Source organism: Oryx dammah, unplaced genomic scaffold (assembly GCF_014754425.2).
Source record: "Oryx dammah isolate SB20612 unplaced genomic scaffold, SCBI_Odam_1.1 HiC_scaffold_2, whole genome shotgun sequence".
Classification (NCBI taxonomy): domain Eukaryota; kingdom Metazoa; phylum Chordata; class Mammalia; order Artiodactyla; family Bovidae; genus Oryx; species Oryx dammah.
The window spans coordinates 59,728,196-59,748,639 of NW_024070186.1; the positions used below are offsets into that span (position 1 = coordinate 59,728,196).

The window sequence follows — 20,444 nt, forward strand, 5'->3', positions numbered from 1 at the left end:
ACTTCACTCTGTATAATAGGCTCTAGGTTCATCCACCTTATTAGAACAGACTCAAATGTATTCCTTTTTATGGCTGAGTAATATTCCATTGTGTATACATCTAGGTTGCTTCCATGTTGTAGCTATTGTAAATAGTGCTGCAGCGAATATAGGGGTACATGTGTCTTTCTCAGTTTTGGTTTCCTCAGGGTATATGCCTAGGAATGGAATTGCTGGGTCATATGGTGGTTTTATTCCTAGTTTTTTAAGGAATCTCCATACTGTCTTCCATAGTGGCTGTACCAATTTACAGTCTCACCAACAGTGCACAAGGGTTCCCTTTTCGTCACACCCTCTCCAGCATCTATTGTTTGTAGACTTTTTGATTATGGTCATTCTGACTGGTATGAAGTGATAGCTCATTGTAGTTTTGATTTGCATTTCTCTAATAATGAGCAGTATTGACCATGTGTTAGCCACCTGTTTGTCTTCTTGGAGAAATGTCTGTTTAGGTCTTTTTCCCACTTTTTGATTGGGTTGTTTTTCTGGTATTGAGTTGTATAAGCTGCTTGTATGTTTTGGAGATTAATCCTTTGTCAGTGGTTTCATTTGCTATTATTTTCTCCCATTCTGAGGGTTGTCTTTTCACCTTGCTGATAGTTTGCTTTGCTGTGCAAAAGCTTTTAAGTTTAATCAGGTCCCACTTGTTTACTTCTGTTTTTATTTCCATTATTCTAGAAGGTGGGTCATAGAGGATCTTGCTTTGATTTGTGTCATCGAATGTTCTGCTTGTGTTTTCCTCTTAAGAGTTTTATGTTTCTGGTCTTACATTTAGGTCTTTAATCCATTTCTAGTTTCTCTTTGTTTATGGTGTTAGGAAGTGTTCTAATTTCATTCTTTTACATGTAGCTGTCCAGTTTTCCCAGCACCACTTATTGAAGAGGCTGTCTTTGCCCCATTGTGTATCCTTGCCTCCTTCGTCAAAAATAAGGTACCCATAGGTGCATGGGTTTATATCTGGGCTTTCTATCTTGTTCTGTTGGTCTATATTTCTGTTTTTGTGCCAGTACCATACTGTCTTGATGACTATAGCTTTGTAGTATAATTTGAAGTCAGGAAGCTTGATTCTTCCAGCTCCATTCTTTCTCAAGACTGCTTTGGCTATTCGAAAATTACTAGAGCTAATCAGTGAATTTAGCAAAGTTGCAGGATACAAAATCAATACACAAAAATCATTGCATTCCTATATACTAGCAGTGAAGAATCAGAAAGAGAAGTTAAGGAATCAATCCCATTCACCATTGCAACAAAAAGATTAAAATATCTAGGAATAAACCTACCTAAGGAAACAAAAGAACTATATACAGAAAATTATAAGACACTGATGAAAGAAACCAAAGATGACATAAATATATGGAGAGATATTCCATGTTCCTGGGTAGGAAGAATCAATATCGTGTGACTCTACTACCAGAGGCAGTCAGTCTACAGATTCAGTGCTATCCCTATCAAATTACCAGTGGCATATTTCACAGAATTAGAACAAAAAATTTCACAATTCATATGGAAACACAAAAGACCCTGAATAGCCAAAGCAGTCTTGAGAAAGAATGGAGCTGGAGGAATCAAACTTTTAAAGATGGGAAATGTCTTTTAAAATTTGTTTCTTTAGAGTGCTAAATGGCAGAAGTGACGTCTGTAGATCTGATTTCCAGGATAAATATGCAGAGTTAAAAAAGAGGATTGTTGGAACCAGATCAAAAAGACAGTAACAAAGAGCTTTGGTCAAAATAGAACCAGGAAATGGAGGACTACTGTTATTTATAAAAACCAAGAGAATAAAACTAAGAGTTTTATGGTTGATGAACAGAATTCTAATTATTCTAGATGAAATTTCTGTTGTATAAAGTAAGCTTTAAAGCAGCAGTTCCCAGCTTTGGGGCAGTAATATTATTGCAGAGAGTCATAGAATCTTTTATGTTCACTGAGCATAATTTTTTTTAATATTTATTTTAATTGGAAGCTAATTACTTCACAATATTGTATTGATTTTGCCATACAACAACATGAATCTGCCATGGGTGTACACGTGTTCCCCATCCTGAACTCCCTGTCCCACCTCCCTCCCCATACCATCCCTCTGGGTCATCCCAGTGCACCAGCCCTGAGCATCCTGTATCATGCATTGAACCTGGATTGGCGATTCGTTTCATATATGATAATATACATGTTTCGATGCCATTCTCCCAAATCATCCCACCCTCGCCCTCTCCCTCAGAGTCCAAAAGACTGTTCTATACATCTGTGTCTCTTTTGCTGTCTCACATACAGGGTTATTGTTACCATGTTTCTAAATTCCATATATATGCGTTAGTATACTGTATTGGTGTTTTTCTTTCTGGCTTACTTCACTCTGTATAATAGGCTCCAGTTTCATCCACCTCATTAGAACTGGTTCAACTGTATTCTTTTTAATGGCTGAGTAATACTCCATTGTGTATATGTACCGCAGCTTTCTTATCCATTCGTCTACTGATGGACATCTAGGTTGTGTTCTTGTCCTGGCTATTATAAACAGTGCTGCAATGAGCATTGGGGTACACATGTCTCTTTCAGTTCTAGTTTCTTTGGTGTGTATGCCCAGCAGTGGGATTGCTGGGTCATATGGCAGTTCTGTTTCCAGTTTTTTAAGGAATCTCCACACTGTTCTCCATAGTGGCTGTACTAGTTTGCATTTCTACCAACAGTGTAAGAGGGTTCCCTTTTCTTCACACCCTCTCCAGCATTTATTGCTTGTAGACTTTTGGATAGCAGCCATTCTGACTGGCGTAAAATGGTACCTTATTGTGGTTTTGATTTGCATTTCTCTGATAATGAGTCATGTTGAGCATCTTTTCTTGTGTTTGTTAGACATCTGTACGTCATCTTTGGAGAAATGTCTGTTTAGTTCTTTGGCCCATTTTTTGATTGGGTCATTTATTTTTCTGGAATTGAGCTGCAAGAGTTGCTTGTATATTTTTGAGATTAATTCTTTGTCAATTGCTTCATTTGCTATTATTTTCTCCCATTCTGAAGGCTGTCTTTTCACCTTGCTTATAGTTTCCTTTGTTGTGCGGAAGCTTTTAATTTTAATTAGGTCCCATTTGTTTATTTTTGCTTTTATTTCCCATATTCTGGGAGGTGGGCCCTAGAGGATCCTGCTGTGATTTATGTTGGAGAATGTTTTGCCTATGTTCTCCTCTAGGAGTTTGATAGTTTATGGTCTTACATTTAGATCGTTCATCCATTTTGAGTTTATTTTTGTGTATGGTGTTAAAAAGTGTTCTAGTTTCATTCTTTTACAAGTGGTTGACCAGTTTTCCCAGCACCACTTGTTAAAGAGATTGTCTTTTCTCCATTGTATATTCTTACCTCCTTTGTCAAAGATAAGGTGTCCATAGATGTGTGGATTTATCTCTGGGCTTTCTATTTTGTTGCATTGATCTATATTTCTGTCTTTGTGCCAGTACCATACTGTCTTGATGACTGTGGCTTTGTAGTAGAGCCTGAAGTCAGGCAGGTTGATTCCTCCAGTTCCATTCTTCTTTCTCAAGATTGCTTTGGCTATTAGAGGTTTTTTGTATTTCCATACAAATTGTGAAATTATTTGTTCTAGCTCTGTGAAAAATACCATTGGTAGCTTGATAGGGATTGCATTGATTCTATAGATTGCTTTGGGTAGTATACTTATTTTCACTATATTGATTCTTCTGATCCATGAACATGGTATATTTCTCTATCTATTAGTGTCCTCTTTGATTTCTTTCACTGGTGTTTTATAGTTTTCTATATATAGGTCTTTTGTTTCTTTAGGTAGATATATTCCTAAGTATTTTATTCTTTTTGTTGCAATGGTGAATGGAATTGTTTCCTTAATTTCTCTATTTTCTCATTATTAGTGTATAGGAATGCAAGGGATTTCTGTGTGTTGATTTTATATCCTGCAACTTTACTATATTCATTGATTAGCTCTAGTAATTTTCTGGTGGACTCTTTAGGGTTTTCTATGTAGAGGATCATGTCGTCTGCAAACAGAGTTTTACTTCTTCTTTTCCAATTTGGATTCCTTTTATTTCTTTTTCTGCTCTGATTGCTGTGGCCAAAACTTCCAAAAGTATGTTGAATAGTAGTGGTGAGAGTGGGCACCCTTGTCTTGTTCCTCACTTTAGGGAAAATGCTTTCAGTTTTTCACCATTAAGGATAATGTTTGCTGTGGGTTTGTCATATATAGCTTTTATTATGTTGAGGTATGTTTCTTCTATTCCTGCTTTCTGGAGAGTTTTTATCATAAATGGATGTTGAATTTTGTCAAAGGCTTTCTCTGCCTCTATTGAGATAATCATATGGCTTTTATTTTTCAATTTGTTAATGTGGTGTATTACATTGATTGATTTGCAGATATTGAAGAATCCTTGCATCCCTGGGATAAAGCCCACTTGGTCATGATGTATGATCTTTTTAATGTGTTGTTGGATTCTGATTGCTAGAATTTTGTTAAGGATTTTTGCATCTATGTTCATCAGTGACATTGGCCTGTAGTTTTCTTTTTTTGTGGCATTTTTTTCAGGTTTTGGTATTAGGGTGATGGTGGCCTCATAGAATGAATTTGAAAGTTTACCTTCCTCTGCAATTTTCTGGAAGAGTTTGAGTAGGATAGATGTTAGCTCTTCTCTGAATTTTTGGTAGAATTCAGCTGTGAAGCCATCAGACGTGGGCTTTTGTTTGCTGGAAGATTTCTGATTACAGTTTGAATTTCCGTGCTTGTGATAGGTCTGTTAAGATTTTCTATTTCTTCCTGGTTCAGCTTTGGAAAGTTGTACTTTTCTAAGAATTTGTCCATTTATACCAAGTTGTCCATTTTATTGATATATAATTGCTGATAGTAGTCTCTTATGATCCTTTGTATTTCTGTGTTGAGCATAATCTTAATAATGGTCCTTTGCATCTCATCAGTTTGAGAGAACAGGGTGGAATTGAGAGCTGATGGATCTGTCATAGGACCTGACTACAATCTGTCTTAACTGTGCTCTTTGATTGATTTTACTCTGCTCATGCCTATATACATCATTACCTTAGGGACAGAAGGCTGTACAATTGCTGGTCTTTAAGTTGAATAAGTAATGGTTTGTACCCAGGAGTAAATTGTTAAAAACATGGAAGTACATGAAAGTGTACTTAACTGCATTACCTAATTTATAGTTTTAAAAATAATTTTCTAACTGAATAGGTACCCAAAAAACCACTGCTACTAAAGGAAAGGTCTTTGAAATTTGTTTAATCTTTAAGTAGTTCTTATGTGTTAATAGGTGGGAACTAACTGTTGCTGTAATGTGATCTTAGAACTTTAAGCACTGGAGTTTCTTGATTCTTCTAGGTATTTGTGTGGATCTATGACCCAGTTCACTTTAAAACATTTGTCATGGGATTAATTCTTGGTAAGTACACTCTCTAAAATTTAGAAAGGAAAGTAAACAATACAGAAGTTAGAAAGAAAATGTTTAACATAAAATGGCTATTTTTTTAAAGTACATTTTAAATAAAGCCAGAATATAAATGATAAACTGAGGAAAATATTTGCACTACCTTAAAGCAAAGATCTTTAAGAAATTAACAGCCTGCTAGAAAAATGGTAAAGGTAGCTCACAGATAAAGAAATACAGTGACCAATAATTGTGAGTGATACTTAATCACCCTCATGTTAAATACAAATTAAAACAATAGCAGTTATCAAGAGGACTATAAAGTAGAATAGTAACTATTATTAATGAAGGTCCAACACTTAAGAAAAAGCACTAATAGCTCTAATGCTCTAATAGCTGTTGGTATGTTCATTGTTTTATTTTTTATGGAGAGAAGTTTGATAATATCTTTCAAATTTTAAATGTATACACACCGACCCAAGTGTTCTGTTTCTAGGAATTTATCCCATGGCTGTTCGTAGTAATACAGTTGCATAAAGTGTCTGTTCAGAAATATGCATTGACATTTAATTCTAATCCAAATCCTTCAGACTGTAGTTAGAAGGATAATTAGCAAATATCTTTCAAGTTTTAAATGCCTTACTTTGTGACCTAATAGTTAAACTTCAGGGAGTTTATCCTATACCTTAATCAATTGCACACATGGGCATTGGTAATTGTTGCACTTTTGTCAATAACAGGATAAAGCTAGAAGCAATTCACGTCTCTCACTAGGAGGATGGGGAATAAATTACAGTACTAATACATGCCAGAATATCATGCAGCTTTGAAAGAATTAGATAAGGTGTACTCTCAGAAGGATACCTAGAATATATTAAAATTGTGAAAGAGAATATTGTAAATTTTTTTTTTTTAATCTGTGTGACTAGTTTTAATTGTATACAGGCAGTTTCTGGGCATACAAAAAAGAAACAATAATAGTTAACCTCTGGGGAGTGGACCAAGAATTGGGTAAAGACTTCACATTATACTTTCTGGTTTATTTTTAATTGTTTTTTCCTTTATTGTTTTATTTATTATCATAGGTGTGTGTTATTCCTGTGAATTTGGTTGGGGTAGGGGTAGAGAATGATTTAACAAGTAGAAAAAAATAGATAGCAGTTGAACAAATTTGATCAATATGTTATCATAGGATCCCATTCAAAATAATAAATTCAACCCTTAGCTTGTAAATGAAATAGCCAGAATTGGAATCCTGGTTTCTCTTGCTCTAAACAGCTAAATACCAGTCATTAGTTTGGTTATTCCATGTGGTCCCACTGTACTTAGGAAAAAAAACTGGAGATGCTTGTATATGGTTTCCCTATCACCAAAAATTATCTGTATCAGAATCATCTGATGAGCTTTTCATTCAGCAGATGTCAGAGTTTCACCCCAGAACCAATCTCCAGGGAGGGATCTTTGGAATCATTTTTTGGTTAGTTTTGTTGGTTGGTTATTTCTTTAAGCATCCCTTTTTGGTAGACAGATATCTTATAGTTAAAAATGAAGTTGAAAACAGCAGCAGTTGATCATTTAAGGAGCTAACAATTTCACGTTTTTAGACAGCACTTTTCTAATTATATGTAATTTATACTAGAGAAATATTGACCTAATATGAGAATAGTAGTTAAAATGTTAGGTTGAACTATGCAGTGATTGATAACTGAGCATATTATATGTTTCAATAAGTTTATGTTTTAATTCTCCCCCTAGGGGTATGTATATTCACTGTCTTGGCAACTGAGCCATTTAAAATTTTAATCTAAAGTTTCTATGTGTAACTTTTCATCTCTTGTTCCAGTGATTGCAGTGATAGCAGCCACCCTCTTCCCTCTTTGGCCAGCAGAAATGAGAGTAGGTGTTTATTACCTCAGTGTGGGTGCAGGCTGTTTTGTAGCCAGCATTCTTCTCCTTGCTGTTGGTAAGTATTGTTACTAGCAAGACTGACCTCAGTAAGAGGTAGCTGTTGAGCAGTTTGGACTATAATCTGGAGCTTCAGTAAAACTTAATAGCAAAATTAATGTAGGTGAATTAGGAAGTATATGGGCCTACCTCTTTGGTCATATCCCAAAACTGACTCAGGCTTCCAGTAGTATATGTGTTTAATTAGATTTACTCTGTGTGATGAAAGGATTTAATGTGTCTTATTCTGCAAATGGGCTTCCCTGGTGCCAATGCAGGGAAATGCAGGTTTGATCCCTGGATCAGGAAGATGCCCACGAGAAGAAAACGGCAACCCACTCCAGGAGATCCCTGGAGATCCCTGCCTGGAAAATCCCATGGACAGCCTGGCAAGCTGTATAGTCCATGGGCTCGCAAAAGAGTCAGACATGACTTAGCAACTAAACAAGAGTCTGCAAATGGATATGCTTTAAAATTTAGCTGCCATAAGGACTTTAATATTTTTACAGTGATTGGTCATTTAATAAACATAATACTTTCAGTTACCTTTTTTTTTGCTTAACACAAATGAAACTTATGTTAAACATTTATATTTTATATAGTAAATGATTATAAACAATTGATTTGCCATTTTTAGGAAAAATCTGTTTGTACCATGGACCAAAATAAGTTCTTGATGCATTAACAAGTTTTAAAATCCTTTTTGAAAATTAACAAGAAAATATAAATAATGTTATTTTACTTTTCTGAATGATTAGGGGCTTTCATAGCTAAAAATAAAGCATTATAAAAATAATCCAGTTCAATTCAAAAGAGGAAATTAAAAACAAATGATTAATAAATATATGAAAAATGCTTGTCACTAGATGTCAAATAATTAAGATAATGAAGTATTTTTGGCTTATATAATTAGGAAGATTTTTTTTTTTAATGGAAATACTCAGTGCCAAGAAGGATTTGACTATAAGGAAATACACCTAAATATATACCTAAATATAAATGGTGATGATAGTTATGAGTGATTTTAGGATTCTTATTTATACTTGTCTATATTTTTTACAATGACCATGTTATTTAATATGAGGGAAAAAAGTATTATTTTGCTTAAAATTCTAGTCTTTGAAGATTTTTTCAAAGGATTAACTGGTCTAATTTAGTTTTTCATTTGGGAAATAGCAATGTTTTTCTGCTTTTTTAAGCTGTTTAGTGATTTTTTTTTTCCTATCATATATAATTCTTTGAATCATTGAGAGCTTATGTTGCTATATAGTAACTAAGTTCTGATTATTTTCCTCAAATGACAAATCAGCTTTTCTACCAGAACATATAGGAGGAGTACTTTATAATAATTTTTTAAACAATCGGAATACTGATTTAATATCTGTTTTTAGAGGACAAAATTTGACCAATATTGTCTGAAAGAGATGTGTTACTCTGAGATTCTATGACATGTAATGTAGTGGATTATTATGTTTATAATGCTCTAGCCCCTAAGCAATAGCCCTAAGCAATTTCCCTCCACCCTGGACATCAAGGGGTCCTGATTTGATGCTACCATCCATAGACCCAGGGATTCATCAAGTATTTTCATTCAGTTCATCATGTTTATGGGCCTCCATTTATGGGGGGAGTTTCTGACTCTGTGTGAAACCTTATTCATCCACCTTTCAGTTTTTCCTTCCTCTAGCCTATTTACCTTAAAAATAGCCCCTGAAGCTTCTGCATGTAACAGTACATTTGCAGGCCAAAAAAATAAATGTCTAAGAGTGTGAAGCAGGTAACTAGTGGTAATGTACTACCTGCACCAAGAATGAGAAGCCATAAAATTTTATCTGCCATTAGATACACTAGTCAAGTTGATGTCTTCTGATTCCCAGATCCCTGAAAACTTAGAAGCTTTTTGAAAATTTGCAGCAAAGGTTAATTTCCACTGAATAGAGTTAACCCACTTGCTTATCTTTCATTTAAACTGATATTCACAATAATATATGGTTATTATCTTGTTTTACTCTTTAAAGTATTGTTTCTTAAGTAATTCTTTCTATAATTTTTCATTTTAAATATACTAGGAGTTTAAGTAGCAATGTATGTTAAAAAGCCTTGTCAATCAAATCAGAAAATAAATCCAACATTTTTGTTACTTCTCTTAGAAAATTCCAAATAGACTTTTAAATGGTTTGATCTGTATCCGACTTGTAAATTGGATATTATTTCATGAAGTATTATTTATTGGTCAAATTAAATTTGGTGTTGCTTTGAATATGTATATTTAGTATTGCCATTTAAAATAAGACCTCTAGCAATTTTCTGAATGTGTCACTTTTAGTATAGAAATGGTTCAGTTCAGTCAGTTCAGTCATGTCTGATTTCTTTGTGATCCCATGGACAGCAGCACGCCAGGCCATAGAAATGGTGTGACAATACATATCACAGTAGTTTTTCTCATGATTCTTCTCTTTTTGCCCTCAATAATATACTGGCATACAGAGAAAAACTGTTGAACAAAAAGAATTCTGCTATTCCCACAGGGATGCGATTTTATTTGCCACTTTAATGTTGCCTTTTCTTGGATTTCAGGCAAGATTTCATATTATGAACTATCTGTTTTACAACCCTTCAAAACCTATTTTAACATCATAATTCTATTTGGAGGGAAAAATATGCAGCTTCCTTAAGAGATGTTCATTATTTATCAGTGGGGTTTATTCACTGATTTATTTCATAATTTCAAGCATATTTGCCTTTTCTGTTTGTACGCACAAAGGATACTGGTGTGTATACAGTCTTTCAGAATATTTATGTTCTTTTGTGAAAACAGAAATTACTGCTTTATAAAAGTCAAGGCAGCTATAACTATTTTTGTCTGAAGCTAAATAATGGAAGAAACATAAATGAGCTTTTCTCAGACTTTATTAGAAAACAAATATAGGATTATCTGTAAAGAAAATGAAAACTAAAATGAAACCCAAGAAACCTGTCATAATTAGCTCATAACATTCACGTAATTGTGACCTTTAAGAAAGTAAAATCCAGACAAATCACTCAGCTCCATATATGTGATAAATTAAAAGAAAGCTATATGAAATATTGGGGTTTGTGATAGTTCATTACTATAAACTTTAAAATTCTCAATTTCCTCCATTATCTAACCATTGTTGATCCCATGGACTATAGCCTGCCAGGCTCCTCTGTCCATGGAATTCTCCAGGCAGGAATACTGGAGTGGGTAGCCATTCTCTTCTCCAGGGAATCTTCCCGACCCAGGGATCAAACCCGTGTCTCCTGCATTGCAGGCAGATTATTTACCATTTGACCCACCAGGGAAGCCCATAGTTGTCATACTTCTCTAAAAGAGTAGCTTCAAGCCTATTTGTTAAACCTATCTGAATTTCATTTGCATTGTATGTTACTTAATATTGGGAAAATGTTGTCCTTAAATAAAAAGAAATTACTATTAGGAAAATGTTCTCTTATTGTTCAAAAGTATTTTAACTTAGAAGACTTAACCTTTAGGCAGGGTCAGCACATGCCTTGAACTCATGATACATTTAGGGACCCGTGGAAATAATTTCATTTTCATTTCTTCTAAAATCAAAAGTAACAGTATATATACTTCTCTATTATAATGAGCCTGTGCAGGGTTATATTTGTGTTTATACCAGAATGGTTGTAAAAAGCGTAATTTTTTCTATTTTTTAATGGAGAAATTGCCTTATAAAGGCATAAGTATCTAGAGAAGTCATAGTGCTACCCTGCTTTCTCCTTTCTAAGACTTCTTAAGATATCATTCATCTCTTACTTGCGTTTATTTCCTTTTTTCTTCTACCATGATTTCATGCATACTTCCAGGGTCCAACTGGCAGCTGTGCTTATTGAACTGTAACATAGCAAAGTACATAAAGTATAAGTATATCCAAGAAATAAGTGGATACTTGGATATAAGTATATCCAAGAAACAGTGCCCAGATGAAAAAAACATAAAAGCACTTCTTTGAATGGCATTGCAGCATTGTGCCCTCAAGTTCAGAGCAGAATGCTGTGGGCCCAGAATACGCTTGATAGCTGCTAAACTAAGATTTAACTGTTTATATTTAAGGCGCATGTAATATGCAAATAAGAAGACTCTGAATGTTTTCCCACTTTTTCATTAACAAATATTCCCTGCTGTCTGAGTCAATGCTTGAATTATTCAATTAGAGAAATTTTTCTCCCACAGCTCGTTGCATTCTGTTTCTCATCATTTGGCTCATAACTGGAGGAAGGCACCATTTTTGGTTCTTGCCAAATCTGACTGCTGACGTGGGCTTCATTGACTCCTTCAGACCTCTGTACACACATGAATACAAAGGACCAAAAGCAGACTTAAAGAAAGATGAGAAATCTGAAACCAAAAAGCAACAGAAGTCCGACAGTGAGGAAAAGTCAGACAGTGAGAAAAAGGAAGATGAGGAGGGGAAAGTAGGACCAGGAAATCATGGAACAGAAGGCTCAGGTGGAGAACGGCATTCAGACACAGACAGTGACAGGAGGGAAGATGACCGATCCCAACACAGTAGTGGAAATGGGAATGATTTTGAAATGATCACAAAAGAGGAACTGGAACAGCAAACAGATGGGGATTGTGAAGAGGAGGAAGAAGAAGACAATGATGGAGAAACAACTAAATCTTCACATGAAAAATCATAATCTGACTAATTTGGGGACTAAATATGTGCAAGAGGTTGGATTTTCTATGTTGGCTGATCATCATAATGTACACATGGCATTTGTAGCATTCTTTAAATCCATTTACTGAAATGGATTTGACATCTAAGCAGTTACATTCAGTCCTTCATTTAATATAATACTATTATTGATACAGTCTAAAGCCATTTATAAGTTTTATCTATTTGATGATTTTACAGTAAATAGGTCTCAATTATTTTGACAATTATCAAAGATGTACTTTCCACAATGACATTTAGATTAATGGCATTTTTGATAGTTGTATGGCTTTTTACTGTTAGACTGATCAGAATAACTAAAAGGGATAAAAATAAACACCAGTATTTCAGATTAAGCATAGTTTTGTAGCCATTTCACAGTTTCTTTGAGATGCAATGCTTAAACTTATTAATTTAGCTTTTGTTGATTATTAAATTATACCAGAAAACTTCTAAGATTCTAACTTAGCAGGGTTCAAAAACATTTTGTGGAAACAAGCCAACTAGTAATAATGCAGCAACACTTTTAGTCTAGCTACAAATTCTCCTTTTCCAACTTAGGAAATCCAAACTGATTTGTACGCCTGATTCAGAGGAAGATGGTCATCTCCAACAGAGGAAGCAAGCAGAATTGGCTGGAAGGTGATGGTTCTTCCCATTTCCTTGTCGTAAAGTAAAATGTATTCTGTACATAATTTACAAATAAACATTTTATTTTAATTGTTACTTATTATTTAGACATTTTCTCAACACTTAAATTTGTACAATTAAGACCATTTAAGGGTATGTTTTTAGATGGAAGTTTCAATAACCCACAGAACATCTTTGATCTTTCTACAGCAGCTTCAGTTTTGTGCCAACATTCCATGTATTTGAATATGAGTTGAAATGATCTTTATTAAATAAGAGCAGACTTAAAGTAGCTGTTTGTACGCCTTAATGTTTATTTTGATTTTATCTTAAATCTCTACATTCAGAAATGGGGTACTATATTATCAGACCAAGAGAACTGCTATGAAAGATAATTTACTGTTCTAAAATATCAATTTAAAATAAAGAGCATAAAAGAAAACATAAGAGAACTATTGGACTCTAATTGCTTTCAACTAGTTTTGCAGTTTGATTTCATGTCTTGCAAACCTTAGTTACAAATCTTTAGGAATATCGTGTGTTTACTTATGAGCATAATCATTCCTTGAAGTTATACTCTTACAAAATGATAGTGAATATTGAATTATTTTCCTTCAGTCACAGAGCGTTTTGTAGTTGAAATAGGTGGTGTGTATAGTTCTTCATTTTTCTTTAGGCTGTTTCCCATCTAAGTGTTAGACTAAAGATTTAAATTTTTGTAAGTGTGAAAAACCACTTTCTGTATGCTAACACATTTTGTTAAACGTGACTTGTTTGCTTCTTTATAGTATTCCTTGTAAGTGGACAGAAATGTGGCTATTTGATGTTAATGCAGCTCTCTCAAGGCTGCAATCAGTTTAAGTTTCCTCCTAGCAAATATTCATTGATTTAAGTGCCTGGGTGTTTTTCCCTCACATTTCAGAGCTCTCCTACTTTATTTCCACAATAAGGGATGTATAATTATAACTTCTGAGCTTCTTAATCATCGGTACCATTAATACCTATTTTGGGATATGATAATGGTACCAAAAATGTCTTTCAGAAATAAAAGTGATTTAACCTTTACTGTTGTAACAATGCCCAGGCACTCAACATTCATCCATAAGCTCTTTATAATGTATGTACTACGTCTCATCTTTAAGGCATTTGAAGCCTGGCAGGAAAGTCAGCTTCTTATTGATATGTGTGGATTCTTAAAGAATGTTAATCCAATTTTTTAAAATATTTGAAGGTCCCTGGGGGAAAATGTCATTCTTAATGTGGCTAGGAAGCAAGTTAGAAATTTCAGCTCTTTTACTATTCAAAGTTACTTACTTTAAACAAAAAATCAAAAGATTGCCACTGTTATATTTCTCAAGAATAATAGATGGCTGTCTTTGTTGACTAACATCAAATATTCTTATACCAGAGCATGGGAAATTGGTTACATTAGTCAATGGAATGGTGATTGTTTTTTTTTTAAAAAAGACTTCAGGTTTGCTATGCTACTGTAAATAGAAGCATAAAGCTTTTGGATAATGTAGGATTTATTGTGGAGTGGGTATAAACTGGCCTAACTAATAAGCAGGATTGAATTAACCAACTGAGTCCAGATAATAACACATTTGTGATTGTAAAGTCAATGTATTAAATAGATTGTTTTTCCTTTTCCCTCCCACTGATTTCTTTAATTTTCAAGCTATATGGCCTTCTAGACAACTTTAATTGAAATAATTTGGATTTAGCTGAATACTATCAAAAAGTAATAAATTTTAATATATCATATTAAAATTATGCGCAGGTTTTAATGTTTTCCCCCTTCCTGGTTTTGCGTTATGAGTGCCAATTAGTTGCTAATATAGAAGAATCATCGGTGTCTTTTGTAAATTGAATTTTCTTTCTTGAATATTAGGAACTAGAAAACAACACATATCATCATTATTCATGGTGATTGGGTTCTATAAAGTCACCATGTTGCGTGCTTGCTAAGTCGCTTCAGTCATGTCCAGTTATTTGCGACCCTGTGGACCATGAGTCCTAGAGTGGGTTGCCATGTCCTCTAGGGGCTCTTTCTGACGCAGGGATCAAACCCACATCTCTTACAAAGCCTGCATTGGCAGGCAGGTTCTTCACCACTAGCGCCACCTGGGAAGCCCATAAAGGTACCCACCAACACAGAATTAGCAGATACGGAACCGTTGCTCCTAGGGGGAATACTAGGGTTATTCTGTGAGTCCCTGGGCACATGTTTACCAACTAATCAACACATGAACTTGTCTCAGGTGTCTTTCTGTTTTGTTAACTAACATTGAATTCATGGGTCAACAGCACCATAACTTCATGCCCAAGCCAAGTTTATCTAATACATGTGCTTCCTCCATAACGTCTGTCACTGCCGACTAGTACTTAGACACTAGACAGCATTTCAGCACTTCATTTGGGGGCCATTTTAAACAGTAAAACCACCAATTAAAACAACCCAAAATGCAAAAAAATAGAGCAAAGGATGCTTGTTTAAATTATATGAACTGAACCAAGAACACAGCATGTCATCTTGTCACCCTCAACTGGGAGCATATGCATTGGGCTAGGTCAAATTTTTCACCACTCCATGCGTGACTGTGAAAGCACCACGAAAGTTTTAAACCACAGGCAAATTTACAAATGAGGAATCCACAAATGAGGATGAACTGTACTTTTATAAAGCTGTGACGTATCTGTCTGATCTACAGAACAGAATTTATTGCTGAACCATGCTCCAGTATTTCCATAATATTTTAAGTATCCATTCTGACTGAAAGTAAATACGTAGTTCCTAATTGTAGTTTGCTTTTACTCTGTGTTTCAGTAATATTTCAGTTCTTCGTCCGTTCATTCAGTGATACCAAAAGCTTAACATGCCAGAATTTTAGGCTAGCCATGGGTTTTTTTTTTTTTTTTGACCATCAAATAGTTTGAAAATCACTGTGGTAGAAATTTGCCAAGTGTGCTGGATATCTCTTCCTCTTACAGTTCCACTCTGCTCTCTGTCCCCATTAGGCTGATGAGTGGGCCACAACAGCCCACTCGCCTCCTGGCTTCTGGGTAGGTTTGGCTAAGGAATGTCGTGGCTGGAGATCTGAGGATGGTCAGGGATGGTCTCAGCTCTCCCACAGTGAGCCATCTCAGTACTCAGAGATAACCACTTCCTCTAAACTTTGCTTATTTCTTTAGGTTTGCCACTCCTTGTTCTCTTCCCTTCTGGCCAAGGGGTGATGCCAGATCTGCTGCTGCTAGCCAGGAGTTGTTGAAGCTATTGTGTTTCCTCTTGTGAAGTCCCCCACACCCCACATCTTTGTTAGTATCTCCTCAAAGTGTCATCATTTAAGAACTATCTGCTTCCTGTTGGGCCCCAAGACCAATAAACCAAAGAGAAGTTCCTAGAGAACAATTCTGATGAATTCACCCCTGATGGGTTCTTATCAACAAACATTGTTAGAAAGTATCTCACAACCTTACAGAGTGTGCCCTTACAGTTTGGATAACTGAAATCCAATTCTAGTGGATACCTATGCAGGTAACCGCACAAAGAAATGAATTTGTCTTTAGCAAGCTCTTAAGCCACTGTTTGTGGCATTTAGTTAACATGTTTTTGAGTAGATCCAAATTCATTTGGATCTAGAGCTAGACATCCTGGAATGTGAAGTCAAGTAGGCCTTCGGAAGCATCACTACAAACAAAGCTAGTGGAGGTGATGGAATACCAGTTGAGCTATTTCAGATCCTAAAAGATGGTGCTGTTAAAGTGCTGCACTCAATATGCCAGCAAGTTTGGAAAACTCAGCAGTGGCCACAGGACTGGAAAAGGTCAGTTTTCATTCCAATCTCAAAGAAAGACAGTGCCAAAGAATGTTCAAACTACTGCACAATTGCCCTCATTTCACATGCTAGCAAAGTAATGCTCAAAATTCTCCAAGTCAGACTTCAACAGTATGGAAACTGTGAAATTCCAGATGTTCAAGCTGGTTTTAGAAAAGGCAGAGGAACCAGAGATCAAATTGCCAACATCCACTGGATCATTGAAAAAAGCAAGAGAGTTCGAGAAAAACATCTATTTCTGCTTTATTGACTATGCCAAAGCCTTTGTGTGCATCACAAAAAACTGCTGAAAATCCTGAAAGAGATGGGAATACCAGACCACCTGACCTGCCTCTTGAGAAACCTGTATGCAGGTCAGGAAGCAACAGTTAGAACTGGACATGGAACAACAGACTGGTTCCAAATAGGAAAAGGAGTATGTCAAAGTTGTATATTGTCACCCTGCTTATTTAATTTATATGCAGAGTACATCATGAGAAACGCTGGGCTGGAAGAAGCACAAGCTGGAATCAAGATTGCCGGCAGAAATATCAATAACCTCATATATGCAGATGACACCACCCTTTATGGCAGAAAGTGAAGAACTAAAGAGCCTGTTGATGAAAGTGAAAGAGGAGAGTGAAAAAGTTGGCTTAAAGCCCAACATTCAGAAAACGAAGATCATGGCATCTGGTCCCATCACTTCATGGCAAATAGATGGGGAAACAGTGGCTGACTTTATTATTTGGGGCTCCAAAGTCAATGCAGATGGTGATTGCAGCCATGAAATTAAAGGACGCTTACTCCTTGGAAGGAAAGTTAGGACCAACCTAGTTCAGTTCAGTCACTCAGTCATATCCGACTCTGCAACCCCATGAATCGCAGCACACCAGGCCTCCCTGTCCATCACCAGCTCCCGGAGTTAACTCAGACTTAGGTCCATCGAGTCGGTGATGCTATCCAGCCATCTCATCCTCTGTCTTCCCCTTCTCCTCCTGCCCCCGATCCCTCCCAGCATCAGGGTCTTTTCCAGTGAGTCAACTCTTTGCATGAGGTGGCCAAAGTATTGGAGTTTCAGCTTTAGCATCAGGCCTTCCAATGAACATCCAGGACTGATCTCCTTTAGGATGGACTGGTTGGACCTCCTTGCAGTCCAAGGGACTATCGAGAGTCTTCTCCAACCATAGTTCAAAAGCATCAATTCTTTGGCGCTCAGCTTTCTTCACAGTCCAGCTCACATCCATACATGACCATTGGAAAAACCATAGCCTTGACTAGACAGACCTTTGTTGGCAAAGTAATGTCTCTGCTTTTGAATATGCTGTCTAGGTTGGTCATAACTTTCCTTCCAAGGAGTAAGCGTCTTTTAATTTCATGGCTGCAGTCACCATCTGCAGTGATTTTGGAGCCCCCCAAAATAAAGTCTGACAGTTTCCACTGTTTCCACTGTTTCCCCATCTATTTGCCATGAAGTGATGGGACCCGATGCCATGATCTTCGTTTTCTGAATGTTGAGCTTTAAGCCAACTTTTTCACTCTCCTCTTTCACTTTCATCAAGAGGCTTTTTAGTTCCTCTTCACTTTCTGCCATAAGGGTGGTGTCATCTGCATATCTGAGATTATTGATATTTCTCACAGCAATCTTAATTCCAGCTTGTGCTTCTTCCAGCCTTGCGTTTCTTATGATGTACTCTGCATAAAAGTTAAATAAGCAGGGTGACAATATACAGCCTTGACGTATTCCTTTTCCTATTGGAACCAGTCTGTTGTTCCATGTCCAGTTCTAACTGTTGCTTCCTGACCTGCATATAGGTTTCTCAAGAGGCAGGTCAGGTGGTCTGGTATTCCCATCTCTTTCAGAATTTTCCACAGTTTATTGTGATCCACACAGTCAAAGGCTTTGGCACAGTCAACCAACCTAGACAGCACATTATAAAGCAGAGACATTACTTTGCCAACAAAGGTCCGTCTAGTCAAGGCTATGGTTTTTCCAGTAGTAATGTATGGATGTGAGTTGGAGTATAAAGAAAGCTGATTGCAGAAAAATTGATGCTTTTGAACTGTGGTCTTGGAGAAGAGTCTTGAGAGTCCCTTGGACTGCAAGGAGGTCCGACCAGTCCATCCTAAAGGAGATCAGTCCTGGGTGTTCATTGGAAGGGCTGATGTTGAAGCTGAAACTCCCAATACTTTTGGCCACCTGATGCGAAGAGCTGACTCATTTGAAAAGACCCTGATCCTGGTAAAGATTGAGTGCAGGAGGAGAAGGGGATGACAGAGGATGAGATGGTTAGATGGCATCACCAACTCAATGGACATGAGTTTGGGTAAACTCCGGGAGTTGGTGATGGACAGGGAGGCCTGGCGTGCTGTGGTTCATGGGATCACAAAGAGTAGAACACGACTGAAGCGACTGAACTGAAGTGAACTGAAAAGGCTCATAATCTCTTATCTTAGCACCGCCTTAGAGCAGGTGGGCTAAGGTTCTCTGAAGTCAGATCATCATACTTTGGTCTCATCTTGTTTCTAGTGAATGCTAGATCACTTTAACATTTTAGTGCCATGGATCCTGTCTCAGAATGTTGTTTTCAAGTGCAGAAGTAAAATGCATAGCATTACAAACAGAATCAGTTATGTTGAGGTGTAAGTTATCAAAATATGTGTGTGATAGAGTAATGTATGTGTTAATAGCTGCTACGACACTGAAGCAGCCTGAACAATATATTGAGATCTCTGCAACTGCAATGTGATATGAAAAGACTGGAACCCTATTAACGACAAAGTCACATTACTGCCTAAAACATCTCTGGATTATATGCATCTATAATTAAAAGGAATACTAAATTTTAGTTATAGCCTAGTGAAAAAAAATGTTTTTTTCCTAACCAAGTTCACATATCCTCCAAATTCTGACAAATTCCCTTAGAGTTCTGTGTACTCCAGGTTAAAAACCCTTTACCTAGATAATCAGATAACACCAATATCAAGTAGAAGTATAACATTATATTCAAAGGTCAGGGATACTTAATTTAGCGTAGTTTAGTATTTAATATAATTCACAGCTCACATCTACTTCAGTAACACATATTTAGGAAGTTCCAAGTTGGGACAGCCTGCAGGACCAGCCAGCTGGCATGCTGCTGCCGTGATAATACCTGTGCACAGCTTCACCTGTAGCAAGATTGTTGGCAACAAGTGGGAGGCCTGCTTGGGGCTGCTGCAGGCTGAGTACACCCAAGGGATACCCTGGATGCTGGCGCAGAAGCACTGCTGCAGTGCTGGCCCAAGTGGACTTAACCAAGAAGCTGCTCAAGTACATGCCCCTAGAGGAATGATGGTTTGCTTAGAATCTCTTCCTTTGGGGACCACTCCTCCTTCTGTAGCCTCCGCATTCCATTCTAGGGAGACTGACCCCATGGAAGAGCACATGACCCAATGCAGACCAAGTCCTCTCTTCATTGTCTATAATAGTTCTAAGGACGAAGTGTACCTGGAGGTGCTAATGACTCTATTTCCTCCAGGTGGACTGCGCCTACCTAGAAATAAAACCAACATGAAAACAGCAGAACCAAGGAAGAAAAGACATAATGCCATCATGGAACTCCTGGATCTAGCCCTATCTAAAGCTCACCCTAGATTTTTCATGAGCAAGCAAATTTCTCATTTTTGCTTAGGCTATTTTGTGAGGCTTCTGTCACTTGGAACTGAAACGTGACTGACTAACGCAGGATAGTAAGTATGAACAGTGATACTGAAGTACCTTTGGAGGGAAATGATTCAAAGGAAAGTGTCACAGTCTCATTTGCATCTTAGGCTATACTAACCACATGGGAATAGACTGATGACAGGCAAGTCTAGATAGAGAAGATTTGGCTATTGGAGTGATCATATGAATATTTCTTAAATTTAGATGTTCT

The 20,444-nt window shown here is 36.6% G+C and overlaps 2 protein-coding genes across 2 annotated transcripts in view; both read left to right on the forward strand.

Moving 5' to 3' along the window:
- Nucleotides 1-14,363, forward strand: part of SEC62 (SEC62 homolog, preprotein translocation factor) — a 33,594-nt gene extending 19,231 nt beyond the window's left edge. Inside the window, exons 6-8 of the mRNA XM_040248684.1 lie at nucleotides 5,393-5,453; nucleotides 7,282-7,401; nucleotides 11,599-14,363. Coding sequence (XP_040104618.1) covers nucleotides 5,393-5,453; nucleotides 7,282-7,401; nucleotides 11,599-12,068 — 651 coding nt within the window. The 3' untranslated portion in view covers nucleotides 12,069-14,363. The remainder of the gene's footprint in view (nucleotides 1-5,392; nucleotides 5,454-7,281; nucleotides 7,402-11,598) is intronic.
- POLR2L (RNA polymerase II, I and III subunit L) lies at nucleotides 12,685-19,862 on the forward strand. The gene is given in 3 exon segments (XM_040265352.1): nucleotides 12,685-12,727; nucleotides 19,590-19,800; nucleotides 19,802-19,862. Coding segments are annotated over 3 exon segments (315 nt in total).
- The last annotated feature ends 582 nt before the right edge of the window (nucleotides 19,863-20,444 follow it).